At 44.9% G+C, this 24,582-nt stretch overlaps 1 protein-coding gene across 1 annotated transcript in view; it reads right to left on the bottom strand.

The window, feature by feature from the left end:
* The window catches only part of UBE2O (ubiquitin conjugating enzyme E2 O), a gene marked incomplete at both ends in the record, with an annotated part of 63,450 nt that overhangs the window by 13,327 nt on the left and 25,541 nt on the right, over positions 1 to 24,582 (bottom strand). Inside the window, 8 exons of the mRNA XM_082008318.1 lie at positions 1,750 to 2,252; positions 3,080 to 3,230; positions 4,091 to 4,200; positions 4,842 to 4,985; positions 6,764 to 6,827; positions 8,226 to 8,323; positions 9,230 to 9,340; positions 14,523 to 14,582. Of these exons, the coding sequence (XP_081864444.1) occupies positions 1,750 to 2,252; positions 3,080 to 3,230; positions 4,091 to 4,200; positions 4,842 to 4,985; positions 6,764 to 6,827; positions 8,226 to 8,323; positions 9,230 to 9,340; positions 14,523 to 14,582 (1,241 nt within the window). The remainder of the gene's footprint in view (positions 1 to 1,749; positions 2,253 to 3,079; positions 3,231 to 4,090; positions 4,201 to 4,841; positions 4,986 to 6,763; positions 6,828 to 8,225; positions 8,324 to 9,229; positions 9,341 to 14,522; positions 14,583 to 24,582) is intronic.

The following is a 24,582-nucleotide window of genomic DNA, read 5'->3' as shown; positions in this document are numbered from 1 at the left end:
GGGGGAAGTGGGGGCATGTTGCAGCTGAGGATGGGAGAGTGGAAAGGCAGGCCACCCAGGGAAATGATACAGTCCTGTCTGCGGCACAGTTTATGCTGCTTTCCAAACAAAAATCACGACTTGACATTAATAAAAATCCCTGGATATCCTCACTAAAAAATAAGCAGAGGTCTATGTGCTGCCCGGAGAGCTGCAGCAGGTCGCTAAATGATGGTAAAGCACATGCTGAGTTGGCCCCCTGCAGTCAGAGATGCCCATGAGCTGACACATCAGATCTGGCGACTAACTGCAGCGAGCCCATCCGCTTTGCACTTCTCAGCAGTGCTTGGCAGCACACCTACTGATGGTCTCACCAGCTTCATCCGAATATTCCAACAGTGAAGACCCCTCATACTGAGCTGAGACCAGCTGCCACATATGCCCTTTAAAGTATCAGCTGAGGTTTCACATTCTCTGCTGAAAAACCTCTCTATTTCTTATTCACTGTGACATGGTCATCTCTGCAAAGTGTCCCAACATCTGATCTCTGGGTTTCCTTGCACGGAGCTGCCCAGATCCAGCACAGGAGTGTTGTCACAGGGATTTCTCCCCACTGCCTGCATGGTGCAGAAAGCCACCAGGTTTACTAGCTAAGCTCTCCTTAACAAAACCTATAGTGAAGCAGAGGCACTCAGCAGGGGGGTGAGAAGTGAAAAGTGAACCAAGAATCAGTTCCCAAGAACTCTATCACACACTCCCATTTTTTCTTTCACTCAAATAGCGCTCCACTGAGGTTTGACACCTTCAAATCCTATTTCTCCAAAACCCACAAGGACTGAAGGAACAGCTCTCCTTGCATACAGGCAAAGCTAAAATACGTAAACAAAATGTGAGTGAAGTTCAGGGCATTCTCAAACTACTGGATCCCTTGAATCCTGATAATGTCACTTTTCTGGGAGGATTCTCATGTATTATCTTGCACTACTTCATTTCTGATGCACGATCTGTGCACAACTAAGCAGCCCAAGGAAGCCTGCAAGACAGGCTAGCCAGTGTTAGATGTCTTTGCATCCCCTGAAAACAGTTTAAACATTCTCAAGTTAGGTAAAAGGTAAAAGCAGCTGAGATCCAGTTTTATCTAGAAAAGGGCAGATACATGCAATTCCCTTCCTTCAAGCTACTGAAATCAATTCCTCTAAGGCTCTCAAGAAGTATATTTTGTTCACTAAAAAAACCAGTAAGTAGTATACTGCTGGCAAAAGCTGATCTCCCTCCAGAAGACGGTAAGGATAACAGAGACCACTGCAGTGCGAAACCCTGCCAGCACAGACCTCCACGCCAATCTGGAGACAGCTCTCTCAGGATAAGCTGTCCATTCCTGCTAGCATGGTCTACGCTCAGCCTCTCTGCTGAGGAGGTAACCAATTAGTGTCATGTTTAAACTGTATATCTTTATTCACCTGTCTCCTTCTCTGAGTACAGTCTAGCGCAGCACAGATAGTCGATGCCCTAAGGCATAGCTGAAATAGAATAGCATCAGTGTCACATCACGTGGCCCCAGTTTCATCAGAAGCTGGACTAAGGCCAAGCTGATTTCACACAGGCCACTGTACAGTCATCACAAGATAACCGCTGTTGGTTACTACCAAGCGGTGTCCTAACATGAGGCACACCATCATCCTCCACCCAAGCTGAGGAGGTGGTTTACATCCAAGAACTTTGATAAGGGAGATTTTGGGAAGTATACCAGGTTTTGGGAATCCAACTCACCTGTCTCCTGGTTTAAATTCTCGTGAGATTTTGGTCTTCTTCTTCTTGTGCTTCCGCTTCAAGTTTTTGATGGAAAGAGGGATGCTTTTCTTGCGGCCAGTGCCGCTGCCACTCTGGGATGAGGCAGTGGAGCTAGCAGAAGAGGTGACAGAGCTAGTGTCATCAGTGTCATCAGCTGCCTCATCATCAGCATCTTGCTCCATGGACTGAAGCCGGTAGTCAGACGACCCTTCGTCTTTCAGCAGAAAGGGAGGCTGCTGCTGTCGTGCTCCTGCTCCCCCTTTCTCCTTCCCCATTTCTTCAGGCTGCTCCTCCTTTCTCTCTCCAGGACTCGGTGCACTGCTGGAAGAGTCATCCAACTCACACTTTGATCCAGGCTTAAGCTCTTCTGATTTTTGGTCAGCAGCTGCAGCAGACTCTTTGTCAGGGGCTTCACCGGTACCCTGAGACTCCGGGGAGCATGACATGATCTTCACGATCTGCTTCTTTAGCAGCCGCCTCACCTAGGGAAAGCAGACCTGGGTCAGACAATGTGCCTGTATGCTCAGCAAGCTGCCAGCCAACCTGGGGAATGGTTAGCTTTGGACACAGCAGCAAATAGCACCCCACGGGCCTCTGCCCATTTCACCTGCACTAGAGTATTCTGCAAACCAGCATCTCACCACTGCTCTACTCAGGTGCAAATACCAGCCAGTTCCTGAGCAGCACTGGACCAGTCCAAGGAAAGTGAGTTTTGCTCTTTAAGGCTATTTTAAGCATGTTCTGAACTTTTGTTATGGAAAGCCACAAGAGGCTGCACAAGTTAATCTGTGTAACAGACACAGCTATGCAGGGAGGTGACCATCCACACTGCTGATATCCTGTTATTCTAGGAACACCACTGCTCTACAGCCAGCATGTAGAAACCATAGTATGACTCATTTGGCCTAGGAAGCAAAGACTTTTTTGTCTCATTGTAGCAAGGATTTAACTGAAAAGTTCAGCTCCATGAGAAACCTGAGGTCATGCTAATGAAAACGACATGTGCAACAGTCCCAGCCGTCACAGCACATCAGCTCTGACACAGCTTGAGCCCTGGAAGGTGACACCTCTATGTTCAATGTCCTGTTCATGTTCTCCTGTGGCATTAGCTGCATGCTTCACCCCGTGCAGTGAGACTGCTGTACAAGGTGACTTCGCTGCTGGCAGCAACAAGCCATAACTCTTTACAACAACCACTTCAGGAATTGCATTTCAGACCACATGACTACCAGGAAGATTTCTGTTTTAAAAGCCATGGTGACCAGACATGCTTAGAGAAGTCAATGTCTCCCTCAACCCCTCAACTCACCTTTTTGGCAACTGATCCTTCACCCAGAACACAGTTCCTCTCAGGGCATTCACAGGTGATTTTTGCAGGTTCCACTTTGTCCGGGAACACATAGAGGCACCTTTCCCCAAGCTGCCTTTGGGCATGGTCAAAGCACCCCAAACGCTTTACCCTGGTAGAAGAGGAGGACAGCCATCAGCAAAGTGAAAAAGCAGTAAGAGAACCTGGCAGTGACCACGGCCTTCACAAGGCTGGCACAACCTCAGGCCAACAGCACTTCTTCTGGGGTGGTAGAAACTAACACCACACCAAATCTTTTCCAGGCACACAATTCTAAAGGAGGAGTGGGAATCTCACCAGGGACTGGGTGGGGATACAAAGGGGTTGGGTGAGACACCAGTGACTCCTCTCCCTCTAGCTCCCTCTCCCAGAGACAGCTGCCAAGAGACATTTGAAGTTGGCATTGTTGCTTTTCTTGTTTTTTTTTCCTGGCATCTGAGAGCTGCCCTCCTCCAGCGTATGAACTCCAGGCAGGAACCACACTGCATTGTGCTATTACTCATCTGATTTTTCTTTCAGAATTTCGTCCAGCCCATTTTTGCAGCAGCAGCCTGCAGAGGGCACCAGCACCACCTTCAGCACCAGCCTGGGTCCAGAGCAGGACACCTTAGCTGCCTACTGCACACACACAGAGTTAAAAGATGCAGCCTGCTCCAGACACAAGTGGAAGGACAGTGGAAAAAGTGAGCTGTCACCAGCTGTGCTTTCCTCTATGCACTTGTCAGCTGGAGTGTACTTGGAGAGGATTGGTGGGATGCTAGCGTCTGTATTGGTAACTCAAGTGTTCTGCTAAAGTAATTTGGAAGCTATTGTCTCACATTTTTGAAGCTCCAGAATATACAGGCATACAACAAGGAGAAAAATCACACTGGGAACAGCAGCATTGTGTCTAATCAGTTGGTAGGCATGTCACCCATAGTCTGTGCAGACCCTGGGTGCTGGGAGTGAAAAGGAGTTTTCAGCTGATCTCACCTGGACAGGTTCTCCTGGCTGATTACTGAGGGAGGAGGGCTCACACTGTCAGTACCTCCAGGACAGAAGCTTTTAGTGATCCAAGTAACCTTTAGTTCTACCACCTGTACCTGTAAAGAGAGAGAAACCAATTTAATTTTTCAGAAGCTTTCCTAGAGCAGCATCTAGGATCTGAATACACAGAGAAGCAGCAAACCTGCTTTTATCATTTAAGACAGCCCAGCGCAGTTTCACCACATCCAGGACCACTACAGTGCTCCCATAGCATGGCTCTTGGCAACACAGAGAGCTTCTACAGTTTTTAACTTCAAGAAGGATGACATCTGGCTTGGGAAGGAAGCTATACTACATACAAATCAGTGGTCCAATGTCACAGAGACATGCTACTGGACTTGGAGCTGCTCCCTCTTTCAGCAAAGAGTCAGCAACATTTCTCCCTTTTTTGGATAGCAGGCAACATTAAGTTTCAATAGAAGAGGTGCTTCTACTACCCTAATGATCAGCAGTACTGGCCTCTAAGTATATTGGCACACGATCACCTTACAGGCTGGCAGTGACCCTTGGGAGTAAAAGCCTAGACACACTCAAAAGTCCTGTCAGTCCACAATGAGGGATTTGTCACCTCAGAAGAACAGAGCCACAGTACATTTGCTCTTGGAAGGTTACCATGGCAAGCTGACTCTGCTCCAAAACACCAACCAGGGACTGTTCTGTGCAGAAGGTGGCTGTGTGGCAGCTTGTCAGTCCTTACCTCTTCCACCACCACTCTGAACTTGCTCTTCGTGCTCAGAACAGGCTTCACACCTGAAAGCCACTGCACACTGGAGAAGACTTTAGAAGGCCCGATGAGGACTTGCCCTGGATAAAAGCCGTATGAATCATCAAAGAAGAGACCCTGTGGGGGAAAGGGGAAAAGCAGCATAAAGAACTCTTGCTCTTAAGATTCCAGCATTTCTCTTCTCTTATTCGTGATCAGCAAGATTAACCATAAAGGAAGAGTCTGCAAGTTGCCCATCTCTTAGAGCTCATTCCTGAAGTCAGGCCAGCAGTTCCTATAGCAACGTGCTCTGTCACACATCCGTATGGGACTATGACTCCGTGGGGGAGAAGCAAAAGTACTTGGAGGAAACAAAAGACGCGGATTTCAACACACATGTTCTTGGTAACAGAGGTGGCCAAAGTAGGCTTAGTCCTGGGCAAAGGACACACATCTCTTCCATGCTCTAATTCAAGCATCTACAGGTTTCAGAGCCAGAGCATGCCTGCCTTCACTCTTGTCAAATCAAGTTTGTAAGTATTACTCCTGTCTTAAGTGGATTAGTTAACATGACAGTTCACTGAAAACAAAACAGGATAGTAAACACAACAATTACTGTCCTAGAGCTCTTTCCCACTGCTATTTAGAGTGGCTTGATGAGTCGAAGATTCAGAATGTGGGGCAGACAGAGCAGTTTAGGGTAGACAAAATGCAGGTAGATAAAATACTGAGCACAAAACTATATCCAGTCTTGTAATTTGTCAGAAAGGATAAGAGCAGTGCAACAAGATCTAAGTCAGGTAAATATCTAACACACAGAAATTCTGAGTACATGATCAAGAGTAACACTGGAGACAAACTCATGTTTCAAACCAAACAGCAAGTCTCCAGAGGACTACGTACACTTTAAAGGCAGCCTGACTCAAAACAAGGTATCTCAAAATTGGGTACCCAGAAGCTGGATGCTGCTACAGCATCCGTTTAGCAAGCGGAAAACATACTGCACAACCCAAAGTAGTAGAGACTAAGATGCTGGAGGATATCTAGCAACAGACCACACGTTTTCTGTACAGAACAAGAAAACCAGAGCAGCACATCCTATTAAACTGATATTCCATTTACTCTTCAAGAAACAGGCATCAAATTTTAACAGAAGTGCAAGTTTAGATCAAAGGGATCTTTGCTTTGAAGCCTGGCAAAGGTAAGGGCTGACTGCATCGCTAGTTCCTAAGAATTACACGCTAGTCTTGGTCAACTCCCAATACCACTGCCAGGAGGGCAGCAAGGCCCTGCTGATGCTGCTGGGAAGAACAAGCAAGCTGCTGTCAGCCTGTGAAGGTGAGAGGTTAGATCCCATCATCACACAGGGAACTATGTTTTACCCAAAAGCTAGCAAAACCTTCCCCACCACGTGATTTGGAAAATGCCAGTATGGTGGCAGGTCTCCATTCAGAGAATGCAATGGATTACAATAGCAAGAGACACAGTATTTTACATGTGGAAACGTGATTCTAGCAGAACACATTTTAAACAACATACCCTTTTCCAGAAGAGGAACAATTTTGAAAGCATTAAATGGAGTAAGGGCCTTTTCAAGCATGTACAGATATAATGAGCAGACAGTGAACTGCCTTGACATCAGCCATCTGACTGCACGTTATGCAAGTTGTTTGCAAAGAAAGCAGTGGGATATACTAATTGTAATACCTCCTCAAAACCTGCTCATTACTAACATTACCTTTAAGCTACATCCTGTTACACTTCAAGGGAAGATCTAGTGAAGCATTTTTCAGCTGCGATGCATCGTTTAATTTTTAGGATTAGTAAGTGCTTATGGTTTTGCCTTCCCCCTCCCACACAAAAACCTTACAAGATGAAGTTGATCTAAAAGACTCTCAGGAGAGCCAGAAGCTCACCGAGTCACTGACGTGAGGGCAAACGTCATACAGCTTGGCTCCATCTTCTGTGCTCATAGAACACCTGGAAAACAGACAAGAGAGACGGTCGCATTTTCAGCGCCATCCATCTCAAAAGCAAACAGCACCAAATTAACTGACACTGCCTGAGCAGGTCTGTCTATATGCCCAGCAGTGTATTGCTGAGCCTTTATGGTCCACAGCAAAACTGGTTGTAGACAAGCTATAAAAGCACTGACTGGTATTTAAAGGTTCTCTTCAGCATATTAAAAAAATAATTAAGTAACATGCAGGGTGCTGGACAAGATTTGTCTGCTGCAGAAGTTCCATTTGTTATTCACACGGATACTGGAACCTAAAGGCAATTTGGGTAGACTTGCTTCAGTAATAGCTTCATTTCTAGAGAGAGTTCTGGTGAGATTTTAAATGATTCATTAAGAAGAGATTTTGAAAACAGTTACCTCATTTTACATAGCTATGCATGAGCTGGTAACAGAAACCAAGCAAAGTTTTAAACTGTACCAGTAACTGCGGGCGATACAGAGAAGTATAGCTATTTTTCACTCCCCGTTTAACACATGCATAAGAGCCTTTCAGTCTGGGTTAATCAAATGCTAAAACAATCACAATCACAGATGCATCCACCAATCATCTGTTATAGCTCTCACATTACTCGCTTCTCTTCAAAAGACTCAGAGCTGGCTGCAGGGTTGTGGGTTTGTTTTCCTTTTTTTTTTTTTTCCCCACATCAATGTCAACACTCAGTTTACAAGACAGATGGGTTATCCCCCAGCTGCCATGCCCATAAGCCTCTTGGCCCTCCACTGGTTCCTTCCTTCCTTTTCAATAAGAAAGTTTGTTGGACAAGACAGGCCTCAGTAACAGAGTGAACATAGTGAGCTCAGGCAGTTGTAGTTCTCAAGTAACTGTCTGACATGCACAAGGAAAAGAATTCAGATACTTCTGCTGGCTTCGCAGAGCTACAGAGTAAGTTAACCAGGTATTTCTTTTAATATCGCTGGTTAAATCTCTCCAGAGATATGACTTTGAATGTCTTCATTGAAAAAACATTCTTAATACAGTTGCAAATAACAGTGAAGAATCCTCCCTCCCAGCATCTGAGTGAAGGTATGCAGTCCTACTGAGAAAAAGTCTGGCATATGCAATCCATCTTAAACGGCCACTTTTCCAGGGGAGAAGCGCAGCTTAAAAAACATAGTTTAGATCTGGAGGACTGATCTGCTGGGTTTGAAAAAATAATGTCACTTTTCAGACAACAGCTCTTCTAGAGCGTGACAAATGAATCTTGATGTTTTCAGAGAAAAATGCATTCTTACTCTACATCTGAAGATAACGCAAGTACATGATTTATCAGTATGCAAATGAGAAGCCCAGCCTGTTTTTGGTTCTCCCCAAATAGGTCAGGATCCTGAAACCCAAGGGGGACAGTCTTCAGCAGTACCTGGCTCCATTGGAAAGCTTGAGGATGACTTGGTTCTTCAAATCATAGACCTTGCCCAGCCAGCAGTCATAGGCTATGTAGTCACCATACATGAAAGGCTACGAAAAAAATAGGGAACAAGCCGTATAAACATCAACCCTCATACTCTGAGCCATCAAGTCCGTCCTCAGGCAATGCAGACTAGATAGCGATCTCGAAGGGATTTATGACAGCAACTGCACATCTCTGTGTAAACCGGAATAAATGCACATTGAAGAGTTTGCTTGACAGTCAGCACATAGCCTGGATTCTCCTGTTAAACAGCTTTGGCTTTCTGGGATTTTTCCCTCTGATCATAAACTTGCTAAGTCACACTCGTCTTCAGCCAGTATTAACAATTAATTTTTATTACTGAGCCTAATATTCCATCCCAAGCAGAGAAGCCTGTATTCCACTGCCCTTCCACAAGCTGTTTCTTGAAGAGGGTTGTGACACTCCTCCTCTTTGCTCCCAAACTATCTTTTTCTCAGAGGAAAACCAATTATGAAATTCTGTCCCACCTGGTCTCTGGAAATCACCCACCCACTCAAGAGGAAGAACTAGGTACATTTCAGGCTATTACAGCTCAGAAAGATACTTGACTCCTCTCACCATTTTTTATAGCCTGTTTAAACCATAACAATACTGCAGCTCAGAAACTGTGCCACTGTCATGGGGCTGCTCCCATCTTTATGGGCACCAGCCCATCTCAGCGCAGAAGTTCGCACACAACTGAATGTCAACCTAGCCCTCCAAGTCAATTTTGGTCTCAGCAATGTGATCAGAAACACAGAACAGATGGGAAGATGAGGTGATGCTGCATCATCTTCTTCCAGGGAGGATGCTTTAAGTTTAAAATAAAACCAAACCACAGATGCATCTTGCACAATATGGATGCCTCCCTTGCATGTGTTACTTGGAATACAGCAGCATCTCTCCAAACCACCAAGCCCTGGCTCCCGCGTGTGTTTTGGCTGTGTTCTCACCCAGATATGTTGCAGGTCTTTGCTGTTGACAGGGTAGAGGATGCAGTTGGTTCCTACCAGCTTCACAGCACACTCTATGTTGACATCAATTACAGTCCCACACTGACTATCCTGAAAACACAGAAGAGAAAAAGGGTTTATCACCTAGGGAAGGTCCTACACACACACGTCCATGCTCTGTGTACAAATTGGAAGTGCAGAGACAAATTTTCAAGACTAAACCCCCCTCTTACGCTTCAAGTCCTTGTTCTGAAGGGGCATTTCACATGACTCTAAGACAACTCAGAAGGTAAGATCACTATTAAAGACCTGTAGAGTTTTCTTCCCAGATAAAATTTGCAATGGCTACCAAAGCAGCAGCCCAGAGACTCCTGCATCTGGTCAAATAAGACCACACTATGTCAGGTGATTAGTATTTACTTGCTTTAAAATATCCTGGCTCCTTGGTCTATTCAACTGAGCAGATCTCTAACTCCATATGACCACCCTGCAGATATTGCCCTGAGACAGAAAAGGCAGGGGTAAATCATCAACCCCAGGAAAAAAGAGAAATTCTGTGACTTCTCTTGTAAAGCTTGATTTTACAGGTCATTATAAATGGTCTTCACTTGCTGCCATATTAAAAAAAAAAATCTTGCACCTTTAGTCAGATTTCAAGGTTTCAAGCCAGATAATTTACAGTTGGTCCAATTACGAGGTGGCTGTCATTATCTCCCCCATTTTTTAGCAAAGTTTTAATCTATTTTGTCCCCAAGAAAATAATGCATGCTGTCAAGAGCCTTCTGGGGATAGTTTGGCAGGGAACACACAATATGCACGTTGCTCACACATATGGCAGAGGCCTGCAAGGAAGGGCTGCTAACCCAAACACTGTCAAATGAGGCAGCTGCCCTGGCCTCCTGACAGCTGGGACAATCGATAGTCTTATTTATAAAAGACCACGAGTCCATTATAAAAGCTGACTGAGGGCCAGCATGACAAATGCCCTGGTATCAGCAACTTCTGAAGCTGTCCTTATCTCAAACATCAAGGTCTCCGCTCCAATAGGACTTCAGTGTAACACTTGAAGGTCTTACATCCTGTGAGAAGTGGATTTGTTTGCTCAGTCCACTTAAAAATAAGCTGTTTTTTTGACCATGTGAATATTTATTCAAGGCTTTCACTCCGAGCCCTGGACAGCCCTTTTGGGAGTTCAAGAGTTTGCTGGTTCTCAACTCATCCTGTCTCATCTTGAGGACTGGTAGTTAAAGCAAAGACACCCTACAGACACCTGCAGTCCGGGAAAATTCCTGGACAGTCTGCCCAGCCCATTTGGCTGGCTTGCTTTCCACCTGCCTGCTGCAAGCCCTCTTCCTCACATCACACAAACCCTGTGCTCTTCAGCCCACCGGCTCCCAAGGTGGCAGCGATGAGGACAGCAAGTCCTGCCCCACACAGCATCCATGCAGAGCTGTGCCAGCATGGCCAGGAGGGCTGGGAGAGCCAGGCTGGCAGAGCCCAAAGCAGTAGGAGCTTATTCCCTCCAGCTGCTCCATTTATCACTCCCATTTCTTTCTAGAAAGGCTGGGAAGCAAAGGGAACCTTTCCTAGCTCCATCATGACAGACAGCAGCTAAGCCTAATGTAGGCTGCAGCATGCACAAGCTGCCAGGAAAGAGCCCAGCAGAGCTGCACTGTAACTCTCACCTGAAAAGGGTTTGCCAGAACTACGCCGGATTCAAGACAGCTGCTGCCAGCACGATTCGAGCCATAGGATGAGCAAGGCCTGCTCAGAATGGCACCTGCTCATCTGAAACCCACAGCTTCCGACGGCCAGAGCACAGCTACCTACCCTGCTTTTCCTCCAGATTGAGCTAAATTAAGTATGCTCAATCCATCCTCTGCCTGTGCTTTCCAGTTCAGGCCCTGTGTTTTAGATTTCTTAGTAGTCAGAACAACAAAAAAACCCTCAAGAAACACATCCCTTGCCTTGGATTTGGACTAAGCATTTCAGAATTAATTTTTCCTTTATCAGCAGCCGACATGACAGCAGCTCTGAGACATGATACAATCCAATACCTGCAGTTTCTGTGGATCACCTTGTCTCTGGGCCTAAATGTCCTCTTTTACTGATGGTAAAAGAATAACAAGTAATAAAGCTAAGACTGGGGGACTGATGTACACCAATACCCACTGCCCATTCTCTAAGTGACAGTTTCCCCATGGAGATGGTGCCTGCACCACCCTACAAGGCTGCCTCCCATCTAATGCAGTTAGGTACCACCTAGTCATGGGCAAGAGCACCAGGTTTAGTTCAGCTTTCTTCTCCTTCCAACTGCAAAATGCTTCAGCAAGCACAGAGCACTGTCTGCGGTTACGAAAGCAGAGATCGATGTCATGAGCAGCCCCAGAGCCACAGGGCTGTTGAGTCACAGCTCTCCTCCCTCACCTGCCACTGAACCTTTGTTTATTACGAGTTTATTTATTTCACTCTCACATGAAACATTAGCCTGTGACAGGGGAGGCAGATTTGCAGGCTGAGGGGTTCTGCTGAATCACTCAGAGATTACAGCAGCACTCAGCAACGCAGTCCCAGAGCGAGAAGTCACCCACTTCTCTCTTGTCTTCCAGGGCAGGTCTACGGCCAGAGCATGGCTCCCCACCAGTCTGCTCAAACACAACTGTTCTGTCCTGTTCATTAGATGCTCCCATTAAAGGAGGGGCCAAATTAAATGAGCTAACATTTCACAGCTCTGTTACAAAAATCAATTTCCATCAACCCCAAGAGCAGAACTGGAAAAGAGAGGTAACTGATCTTCGTTAGAAGAGCTGATCTGTTCAAGCCCCGCTCACACCAGAGTTAAGTGCACTCCCTAGACTTTCTCCCTGCTGCTTCTGGTACCCTGACAGCCTGCACCATGCTGGAGATGCTGAGTATTTAAGCAGTGAGCAGATCGAGAAGTGACTCTCTCTCCCTTCCCCATCAGAGACAAGGCTTTAAGGCAGATCAGCAAACTCCCACCTGAGAGAAAAGCAGCTCAGCAAGCGTAGCTCCAGTCCCACATCTTCTACCTCCCATCCTTCTACTCTCTCCCTCAACGCTCTCTTTTCTAATATGGAGCTCTTTACCCCACCCTCTTATTCCTTTATTTAAAAGGAATAAGCATCCTTTGAAGCAACAAAATCCAGGTGTCTGACAGACCTACTCCTACTCTTTTCCCCAAATTAGCATATTATCTGGAAAAATGAACTCTGCCACTTTCACCACTTCGCATCCAGCTGGATTAGACTTACAGGCCCAAGTGCATTCAGAGAAAGTGATCTCATTTTATGCATTACCCCTGAAGCTGTCCTTCCCCACACTCAGTGCTCGATGAGAAGCACATGAATTTGAGTCAGCTCGCTTCTCTTGAGGAACAGAGGATTTTGAGTCCTTCCCGCTCAAGGTGAAAAACAAGCCCTAAGAGTGTGGTGAATACAGAATAAGTTCCATATTGTGCATTTGCCAGGCCAACTGGTGCAGGGCAACCATCCCACATCCTGAATTTGGCAGGCTGACACTTGCAGATTTTCTATTTTAAATGCTCTTCTAATTTTTGGAATACATCTGATTAACAAATGAAGGTTTTCTTTGGGATAGAAGGGCTTTCTTTTATTTACTACTGATATTTAGAACATGCTTGAGGGCAAGGTGAAGTATAAGTTATTTTCAGATGTGCTATGCTTTTGACTAGAGGGGAGAGAAGAAATTGAGTTCTAACCTCACCATTCTATCAATTAAACAAGTGAAGTTACTAGTACAAATGGTCAAGCAAAAGCCAGTGTTTAAACACGCAAACAGACAAAAGGAGTGTGCAAAGCAACTGCTGGGCAATGTATCTACCGATACATGTGCAGCAAGCCACAGAAGCCAATTTCTGCTCAGATGAGTATGGAAATCGCAAACAAAAGCGGCAAATCCATGTTTGCCAAGAGGAGAACTTGCTGTCCTGAAAGCTTAAAATGACTTTAAGCAGTATTGGAGAACAAACAGTTGAGAAGCAGGACTCAAAGCATCCCTCCGAGTGAGACGGATATGCTACAGAGTCCAGCTGTGCCAGGTACAATGGCGTGAACAGCCTATATTTCAATTTGCTAGCAGTTCTTTCTTTTGGATTGAAACACTTTCATAAAGCTGCAGTTTTAGCAAAATATGTTGACCCCAAATTTCCATTTCAAACAACAATTACATTTCTTAAGGAAATATTTTGTTTCAGCATTTTTCAAATTACCCTTCAAGCTGTTTCTCCCTTTTCTTCTCTTTGGAAGATTCTGTGAAAAAGGGGTGGGTTTACTTTTTTTTAATTGACAGAAAAGGCTTTATTTAAAAAAACAAAACACCCGGGTCAGAGAATGGCCTTCCCCACCCCTGCACCAGGCTGCACACCATGTGGTACAACTGCAGCAGTTAGTGGCCAGCTGCCTGCTTCATCACAACCTTGGTAGCCACGTTGCTGGAAGCAAGTCAAGAGAAGATACAGGCGTGCACATGGCAGGCCATATGGCTCAGGGTTATAGGTTAGGTGTGAGCAACAGCAAGAAATTGCCAACCTTGCTAAGCTCTTAAAGAGACCACCTCTCATCTAATAATCGATACTGAACAATGTTCCCAATATTTCCTACACAAAAAGCCCCAAATCCACACATCTCTGAAAAGCACAAATGCTGTACAACTAGAACAGAATGACTAGGACTTAACATAGGATCCAGGAAGAGGAAAGGTAACGATTATAGGTTGCTGATTAAGAACCAGCTTGCTTTCTGCTGACCTAGCCATGTCACATACTTCACCAGTGTTGGGATTTGCTGTAGTTCTGGGAGAAACTGGACAAGATGGTGCTCACTATAGATTGAGAGGTCTCCCTGAAAATACTTCTTCCAAATTTTCCACCACAGCACACCCAAAGGCACACAGAGGTAATGTGATCTGCCTCCACTCCAGCCTCCCTGTTAGGTCCAGGAGGGCAGGGTCCGCATTTGCCGCATCTCAGAACGGATCGATTTAAAACTTAAAGGATGGCAGGATAGACAAGCTTCTTGTCTCATTACCTGACATCAGGCTCGCTTGCTCAGGAGACCTTTGCAGATATGCAACAGTAGAAAGGCAGCCTTATCAGCATTTCATTTTCAAAGAATGCACCTAGGTCTACCAAACACACTAAAAATAGAACATGCTCAAAGCATTACTGTTAAGTTCCATTCAGGCAATGTGGCAAGTCTTAGAAATCCATGCAGCAGTATCACAATCAAAACGGGACAAAGAAAAAAGTACTTACGCTGGAGCTCATATGTCTGACCACATCTCGAGGGACCACAGAGCGATCTTCAAGCTTCAGCTATGGGTAGAGAGAGACACTGAATTTAGTGACCCCAGATGATACTTAGTCAGAAATAACATGATAAATACAAATGCACAATATCCCAGTCCTCCGGACTGAGAAGTTTTTCAGCAGAGGATGCTGAGGCACTTCCATACACAGAGTTAAACCCCATGGCTCATTTGCAAAATCCAGTTGACAGCACAGCAATGAGGCAATCCATCCACGACTGTGTTCTACGTCAGCAGACACATCAAAAAGGGTGCAGACATTCTGACCCGTTCATCACTTCAAGTCTCTTCCTCCATCCGTATCACGCATCATTTCCTACCCACATTCAGTTTATGTACTAGAGAAGACAGAAGACACAGGAAGATGTGCATCACGCCACAGTTCTGTCTCATCCTACACACTTTTCACCCAAGATACCCCCAAATATCTGTGGAAACCCTGTTGGGCCTGGAACATTTTAAGCAAGGTACTGTACGGTGAGACATCTTAGCTGGCCGGGGAATTGGTGCCAAATTTACTGCAGCAAGCACTTGCCTTAAAAAAACAAACAAACAAAAAAAAGAAATGGCTGTTGCAGTACTCAGTAGCCCCCAGGTCCATGTAGGTAACACAAAACGTTAATAAGAGCATGGATGAAATCACAGCACTGCTCATACTCCAGCTCCTGCTAAAGTACTTGCTGGCGATGCGCTGGGAACAAAAGGCGTGGCTGGACCATCATTACATATGCTACATCAGGTCATGCAGAGCTGTGGCTACCAGGAGTCATTACTGGTAAGGGAAGGGATGGCTTGATGAATCTCCAGTGACGTGGTGATGTCTTTCCAAAAAGTGGTCCTTCATCAAGCTGCTTCAGTGATCTCAAGACTACTTGCAGGCTATTTGATTAAGTATTACCAGCATGCTCAAAACTACAAAATGCAGTTGCCATCGGATACACTAATACTGAAATGCTACACGAGGGATAACATCCTAAGCATACTCACAGGGAGACCACAAGACTGAACTCTAATTTCAAGCTTACTCAGCCTCACTGTAACTCATTTAAGATTTCCTTCCGCTGAACAGGGAGAAGTCTCATCTGCATTTCAGTGGTCAAGAACATATTTACATTGGTACATCATTCTGAGCCTTGCAGATACACTAATTACACACCACGTGTTTTGGGAAGCACCGTGTGAATGCACTATCGGGGACAGAGCCTCTTTCACATCTCACTTTCGGAATCCACCCCTGCACTACTGCTGCATTTGCTGCTTCTGCTTGTTGATCCGTGGCCCAAAATCCACTGTGCTTTGTCAGCGTTTCACCTTAACCCACATGCTGGCTTACAGCCTGCTTTACTACATTAGACATAAATCTATAATCCAAGGACAAGATCCGGAATCAAACCAAAGCACCTGAGTATTTATTGCCTTCTTGACTGTGTGTTTCAGTGAGAGGAAGAGAGCCAGCCAGCTAGGCTTTTAGACCCAACTTCTGGAGTCAGAACTCCACCAGATTGGGAAACCTGAAACCTCCCACAGCCCATTTCCAGATTGTGGAAGGCTTTTCATTGCCTCCCACATCCCACCAGGGTATATAGATAGACATCAATTTTTACACAGCTTTCTAAAATTTGTTAAAGTAAGTACCGTGTAGATAGCCTCTTAACATCCAGAAGCAGGCAGCAACATTCACATTCCAGTAAGCACTCACACGTGAGCAGCAGTTTGGGTATTTTAACTGAAGTTCTCTTGCTGCAGAGCTCCAAGTGTGTAATGATACTTTCATTTCAACATGCATTAGGGCAATTTAATCTCTAGCATGTGGTGTTTAAATTGACGCACTACATTTCAACATATCACTGAGCCATAGCTCTCTGTCTGTATTAAACAGTATCTGGTGAACCCAGACTAACAAGATGATCTGAAGCTACCTGGCAGCAGCAATATTTGTGTGTTAGTCAACGCTGGTAAATCATAAAAAGTATTCCCATTTTGTGACCCTTCCTAAAGGATATAATCACACAAATTCTTCCCAAAGCAAGGCATAAAGCTTTCTCTGCAGAACAACTACATTTAACCTATTTTCAGATCTCTTGATTTTTAAAGGCAGCACAACTATTTTCAGCTTCATGTGCCAGACCCACCTGCCTCAGTCACTAGCATAAGCAAGCCAAGTAGTAGGCAGAATGCCAGCATTAACAAATAAATGTTAATTTGTCTGTCATCACACAAAAGACTATCAAAATCTGATAGAAACCCAACCAGAGGACACCAGAATGGCTGCTGATGAACACACGACAGTTCAGTCATTCCTCCTCTCATCTGTTATACCCAGAGCGATGTGATCATCAGCTGAAGGTTAGCCCCCTCACTCAGCTGTAAGGGAACTCAATATCGGAGAAGCACTTTTAAAATAGGTACTCACAGCTCAGTTGCTATATTTACCTCTATGAAAGTCGGCATTAACATGAGTAGTTTTATGTTCTAGCCATGCGCCTTGACAATAGCCCCAAGAACGAGAAATATCGGTTTCCCAGAGATGCTCGCAGCTAGCCCTGCACTCCTGCATGCCAAGCCAGGCTCAACATCCTCAAATGCAAGGCATCTTTTGCAATACCTTTTTTAAAAAAATAAATTCGCATTTATTTATGTTAAATAAGGCAAACAAGAGACACTCATCACTGCATACACATTTTACCCAGGTGAACAGGGATGGCCAACACAGCAGGAGGGGTACAGAAATTTTGATTTTTTGCATACAGAACAAGCACCAACAGAAACATGTTCCCCTTCTCAGCTGAGTTGCCTCACCTCAAATGAGGTAAGGTAGCCACCACAGCTCTCACCTGAAAGTGGGCAGACTAGGAGAGAAGGACAGACATTTCTGCCTGGCTGCTGAGCATTAACTCATTAAGCCTTGGTAGCTTATTGCTTCAAACTACTTGTCTAATGTCTTATCACAAACTTCTCATTTGAAGCAAAATTTTTGGTGTTGGGTTTTTTGGTGTGGGTGGTTTTTTTTTTTTTATTAACTACAGAGGTTGGGAGATATGTCTCTGACAAGTAAACTGGATCCTGGCTGTAGCAAACAATTCAGCAGCTAGGTGTAAGCATCCCTGGGCAGGGGTGGGCTAAACTCACACTGTAACTCACTCTGGGTTTACTCTCTCAACTCCATAAAGCAAATGGGAGACATGGGGCCCATTTTCCTCTCTAACAGCTACCTTCTGACAAGAGATCAAAACTAGAGCAATTTATTTTGATGATTTGGACTAGCCACCAGTGCTATGTGTTGTGGCAGGTAAATATGTGGCAGGTAAATGAAGTTTAGTGACATATAATAGAGAATTTGTTGAGATTGACATAGGGACAACAAGCTCTGTTTGGTTTGTATCCAAACAAAACCAGTACTGAAGTACTCAGTAGTGGCATAAATCCCTATCTGCATATTTAAAAGCAGAGCTTAAATCCATTAATTAGCTGCTCGGGTTTGCTTTTAACATCATTGGTACCCAACAGTGGACAAAAACACCTTGACACAGGCTCCAGCTACCAGTGTCATTCCCCCACCAACACATGATCCAACAAAAGGAAAAGACAGCACATACACGCTTACAGCCAGCACATCTCTTCACCTTTCCTGTTCTCATACCATCTCTTTTCTGCATGGGGCAGGAGTCTTGATATTTTACTTTAGGAGAAATAAAAGAAGGTAATTCTGCCTGCAAATAGCAGCTTTATTTTGCTACTGCCACACTTCAAGTGGGCAACATTGTCACAGGGGAGAATTACAAACTGTCCCCTGCTCCCAGCAACCCAAGAACAGAAGCTGGGGGACAAGCTTAAACCCAGAAGGGAACCATAGTTTGAAAGGCTGAATGCATGTACATGCAATCGTTGGTTGTTCAGTCTCAAATACGCCAGCACGCACCTTTTGGACAGGCTCCCTTACCAGCTTTCAGAGGAGCTGACAGCTCAGTGGACCTTGCAGGTTCAGCCCACACTTGGACACCAAGAAGGAGAGGAGACCTTGTCACTATGGCTCATCATTGCCCCAGGCTGACCTTCAGATCACAGTTCCTTGATCTCCAACACCAGTGACACACGGACTTTGGAGCACACCTCTCACCTGGATCAGCCATGGTTTTACAACTGCCTTTCTGCTCAGCTAGCCAGCAATACAGAGTGCACCCTGGCTATGGGACATGACACCTGATCCAGCATAAAGCTTGCCAATACCAAATTAAACTGTTAAAGTTCACGCTCTGTCAGTGCTGTCTCATATAACTGTAATGTCTGACCCATAAAGAATAAAATTTGCTCGAGGGTGTTAGTGTGATCCCACAGCCTCTACCTCCAACGCAATCACTGGGATGAGGAGAACATCAGTTTATTCCAGACGCTTTCCAGATTTTATCCTCCAAAACAAGAGCCCTGGGAATAAGCACATAAGGATGGAGGAGAAAAAGCAACACACACCCACTCTCCCTTGGTAACTGCTTATAAAAATGCGAATACAAGGCACTGCAAATAAAAAAAATGGAGGAAAGCACAATGCTGGAGACAAAACTCTATATGTTTGCCTGAGCTACTATAGGATGGTTGAGATGTTTATTCAACTAAGTCAGAAGGGAACTATCTATTATGGAAGTTGCTTCTGCCATTTGAGTTAAGCAAGGATTTGGCTAGCAGTGGGCACCGCCATGAGGGCAGGGAAGCCAGGCTTTGACCTGCACAGACCTGCTACCACTATTCATTCCGGGCTATTTCTTCATCTCACATGTCCCAGCACTTTCCTCATACATCTTGTGTAACTGATCTCATTTAAACCACTGCCCCCAGGCTCTCCTCCCACATTTGCAAACAAAAAAGTAAAGAAAAAATTACTTGCAGTTTTATTATAAAGCCTGTATTGTAATAGGGATGGTGAGTTCTCTCAGCAGGACTAAGAAAGCACAAAGGGAAAAAATAAAGTATTTTGGACCTATTGCCATTCTATGGTCTCCTTTTTAGTCAAGCTGAGGTATTACACACAGGAAACATGTCACGCTTGTCTTCTGTGCTAATGGACAAATGTCATGATGGAGGAGAGATGAACTAGATATCTGATCTCTGTCCAAGTTTAATAGTTAGGATTTTAGTGTCATACATATCGAGGTTTATTTTAAACTGCACTGGAGAGCACAGTAATCTGTTCTGGAGTTAAAAATTAATCCCCTCCCCTGGGACATCCCTCCAGGTCACCAACTCCGACCACCAGGGTCCTGCAATCCCCACATTAGTTTTTTTGTTTTGAAGGGACAATGTCTACGTTTTAGCTTGGAAGTTGCCATGGAAACTGGTAGCATCAATGTTAAGGAAAAAAAATCAGGTTACGAGCAAACTATAAGGAAAGCAGTCTACTGCAGCAACAGGTAACAAGGCACCACAGAGCTCTCCAAACCCCGGTACACACTCAGAGGATGCTCCACAATCAGTTAAAGTTAAATCCAAGTGCCTGGTGCTGTGAAAAGATACAACCTTGCTTCATCCAGCTGACAGACAGGCTCCTCTAAAGGTCTTTTTAATGACCTGGCCTCTCCACACCTGGAAGTCCATGTGAAGCAGGACATTGTGTACCATATTTCCATGCCTGGCTTCTAAACCTGAAAGCGATTAGGTCCTTTTCTCCAAAGGTGAAGCCATGATTCAGAATCCTACACCAGACAGCACTGGTTCGTGACTGGGACCACTGCACTGGAGATTGAGATGGAACTTCCTTCCTACATGAAGCAGCTCCTGGCCACCACCAGCTCTAGTCCTGGGCCCTAAGAGAAAACAAAACGGTGCCCACTGATACTCCAGCCACTGTAACCCGGAGCAGCTCAGCAGCAGCCTCGGCACAGGGGTGGCTGTGGGACGGGTGTTCAGCACAGGGGTGGCTGTGGGACGGGTGTTCATGGACGGGGGACAGGAGGGAGCACAGCTGGCGGCAGGCTGGGTGGCAGCCAGCCCAAGTCAGCATCACCCCCTTTTTTTTTTTTTAAAAATTCTAAAGTCTGATTACACACCCAAATTCACTTCAGCTAAAACAGTAGTGTAGCAATCATCGCAACACAAGCTGTTTTTATTTAAATCCAAATGAGGTGCCTAAAATAGCAAGTCAGCTGTCCAAATATAGCATGGATACACAGTGTTAGATGACAAAGGTTCAGAAATTCAAAGACCCAGAAGATCTGAAGCAAAGATACTGTTAATATAATTTCAGTATCAACATATTACTAGTGGCATCACATACTACTCTCAGGAAAATATGTTCCACATATAAAGTTCACTTCCTTTGAAAGACTTCCATTACATTGATCATATTGCATTGCACACAAGCCATCTAAAAAGCAGGAGGAGAGAGGGTAAAGCAGCAAGAGCAGAGAATCCCACAGAAGCTCAGATTTGGTTCACACTTTGACATGCGAAGAGGCACATACTGCTTCACTTCTAACAACCAGGTTTTATAGGAAAGGAAGATGGAAGAATGGGGCAGAAGTAAGACTACTAGAACCTTAAGAGTTCCGAGAACTGAAATTCTACTACCCAGAAGAGCTGAACAATCAGCTGGACAACACACAACTTGCTTTTAAAGACAATTCTTGAAGAAGGCAGCTGCAAAACTATGAGAATAAATCTGCACTGATTGGCACAGAAGTTCTGCCCGTGACAGCTCCTGGTTAGTCCTACATGGCAAGTCTGTGGCTCTTCCACACAAAAAGCTCAAGAACTGTTTGAGACAGGAGGTTGTGGAGACTCCGGCATTACTTACAGAAGAGCTATGCCCTTCTGGGTGAAGATCTAGGCTTCTGCCTGATCAAGTAGTAGATGTCAGAATGGGATGTGGCTCCTGACACCCTACTATAGAACAGAGTCTGTCACCGATATGCCACATACATATTGCCTTTAGATGCATTTAGGTTTTCAGCCATTTTCCTTTTTAACATCATTGTTCTGCATTTTCATAATACCATGATATTGCTTGTCATTTCAAAGCACTCAAATAATTACAAAAGGAGAAAATATTTAGAGTTACTTAAGAATTTCACCAGAAGATTAAAAAAAATTGTTCAACATGGCCTGTATTAAACTAACTCTCAAAAACCTTGCGAGATTCGGGAACATGCAGTTCCGCATTTGGATTGGTGAAAGCGAGGGAAGTATGGCAAGCAGGATCTTTGTTTCCTATATTCATTTCAAAGTAGTCCAAGAGCTGGTTCACGAGGCTGTTCTGGGCAGTGCAAAACACACTCCTGCAAAAGGTCAGGTTGATGATTAACTTCAGCTTCAGGAAGAATAGAATGGGTAGACAGGGAGGTGCTAAAATGCTCCCCAAAACTGAAATAAATGCTTTAAAGGACTTCGCAGAAGCTAAGATGAAATCAAGAGAGCTTTGCATCGCATGCAGCACTAGCTGCAGGCAGTCTACTGATACCGCATTACAATTATTTTGTTCATGCAACTAGCAGATCTGAATCTACCAATCATCCAATTCAGCACACTCACAACTACCAGCACAAACTAAGATTCACCACTAAGCCTACCCCAAGTAGTACCTGTTACCGGCAAACTACTGTTGATTTAGTTGTACAGTGTGGACATAACACTTTTTCAAACAAGCAAGAGGCATGACCTAAAGCAGGATTTCCTAATTTAGCTCACGAAGATCCCATTGCCAGTAGGGATGAACACAGCAGCTTCCAACCCCAGGCCCTTACACACTGCTCTAAAATAAACTTGCCCATCACCAGCTGAATGTCTACAATAGCTTTAAAGCCCCTATACTAAGGAAAGGGACACAAATTTTTATCAAATTACACACCAATTGTTTACTGGACTGCCAGAGATGGGCAGCACCAGCTATCTTCTAAAGAGTCATTTTGGAAACACCCAGCAGGTAACTGCACGGAAAGCAGCAGAGGAGGGAAGCCTCTGCAACACCCACAGGAGATCAGGCAATCTGAAAAACAAGAATTGAATTGTTGGCTCTGCATCACTGTTCCTTTCAACACTGCTAGCGGTGTGGGAAGGCTTGTTACACAGGCAGCTTCAAAATCCAGCTGTGTCATTAGTTCCTATAATCTCCCAACACAGTGAGCCTCCCCAGGGACCTGCAGCTCTCGTAAGACAAACTGACAGCTCTTTAATTTGTCTTCATGACATATTATGGAGACACAGAAAGCTGAAGTTGTGTCACTCAGTTGAGTTCCTTCCAACTTCAGGCTGGAGCTCCCTGAGCCTCCCGTACCTACACATCTGCCTGCGATGGACTTGTAGCTACTTTTGTCCCCGTCTACATTTCTAATCACCCTACCTGTTGTTTCCCCCCCTGCCATTATTTTTGGGTAATAAAGTTCTTTGGTGGCAGAACATCTTTCCTTCCACAGCACAGTTCTGGCCCTTCACTTGCAACCACATGCTGCAGCATCTTCCACCCCTCCCAACAAACACCACCTTTGAGTCTTCTGGCAGAAATACACTGAAAGGCTCTACTTCCCTTTTCAAAGAAGTGGATTTGGCTAAAAAGTCTGAACAAATCATTGGATGCAACAAAAGTTCAGTTTAATTATAACGTGGGTAAATGCTGTGCTTTGGAGCAGAGGAATCTGGCTTTAACATAAATCTTTTGCTTAGCAAATGTAAATCTTTTACTTGGATTTCCCTTGTCCAAGACTGTCAAACATTATTTATTATACTGGCAACAAATCACTTATGTAGCTCTGCAAATTTACATGACATTTTGGAAAACACTGCAAGACAGATTCTCTGGCCTGGTGAACACACCAATCTAAAACCAAAGACGAAGTACAAGGCAGTAATTCACTGGAAGGAAGGCAAGATGACAAGAAGGTTACTGGGTTATTATTTAAAAAAGGAAAAGAAGTAGGTTTGGGAGCATTTCCCAGCAGAGGGAGCAACACAGTCAGGAGAGAGGAGGATCCTGGTGGTAGAACAAGGAGAGCTGCACAAATCCACCTTGCAGGAGAGCTGCACAAATCCACCTTGCAGGAGAGCTGCACAAATCCACCTTGCAGGAGAGCTGCACAAATCCACCTTGCAGGAGAGCTGCACAAATCCACCTTGCAGGAGAGCTGCACAAATCCACCTTGCAGGAGAGCTGCACAAATCCACCTTGCAGGAGAGCTGCACAAATCCACCTTGCAGGAGAGCTGCACAAATCCACCTTGCAGGAGAGCTGCACAAATCCACCTTGCAGGAGAGCTGCACAAATCCACCTTGCAGGAGAGCTGCACAAATCCACCTTGCAGGAGAGCTGCACAAATCCACCTTGCAGGAGAGCTGCACAAATCCACCTTGCAGGAGAGCTGCACAAATCCACCTTGCAGGAGAGCTGCACAAATCCACCTTGCAGGAGAGCTGCACAAATCCACCTTGCAGGATAAACAGTGTGACAGAGAGAGTAGAAGCCCATTTCAGCCAGTCTAGATTCCTGGGATTCCCAACAGACCGCAGTTTTAGCTTGCCAATTAAGCTGGGTTCCTCCTTGTGTGCAAAAAGAGTCTGTCCAGCAGCTCTTTCATTTACCTGAAGCAAAAGGATTCCTCAAATTGTTGCCTTGGGAGGGAGATGGCAGCTATTATGCACAAATCCACCTTGCTCTCTGCTTTGCTTGGAAGGTGAATCCCACCTATAATCAGCAACAGCAATTCTCAGCTTTTCAGCATCCTTAGTCTCATAGTTCTCTCTTGTGTATAGAAGTTGAGCACCACCACTCATCACAAAAGGGACAGAGCAACAGGGAACCCACTCACATGTGAGCCTGGGTTAGATGCCTAAAGAAGGGATATAGCAGAGAAGACAACCTGGCACCTAAAGTGCCAGCTCTGACCTGAAGGAAGGAGCATTCTAGACTCAGCAGGCAAGAATGATCTGCAGTGCAGTTGAGAGAGTTACAGAAGATTTTGACTTTGAACAAATAATTCAGCAGCACTTGATGACAAGGTTGGACAAACAGGTTTACATCCCATATACTC

Source organism: Phaethon aethereus (genome assembly GCF_964289735.1).
Source record: "Phaethon aethereus genome assembly, chromosome: 18".
In the NCBI taxonomy this organism is placed as follows: domain Eukaryota; kingdom Metazoa; phylum Chordata; class Aves; order Phaethontiformes; family Phaethontidae; genus Phaethon; species Phaethon aethereus.
Note: the sequence above shows the minus strand (reverse complement) of the source record. Positions and strands in the feature narration are given on the sequence as shown.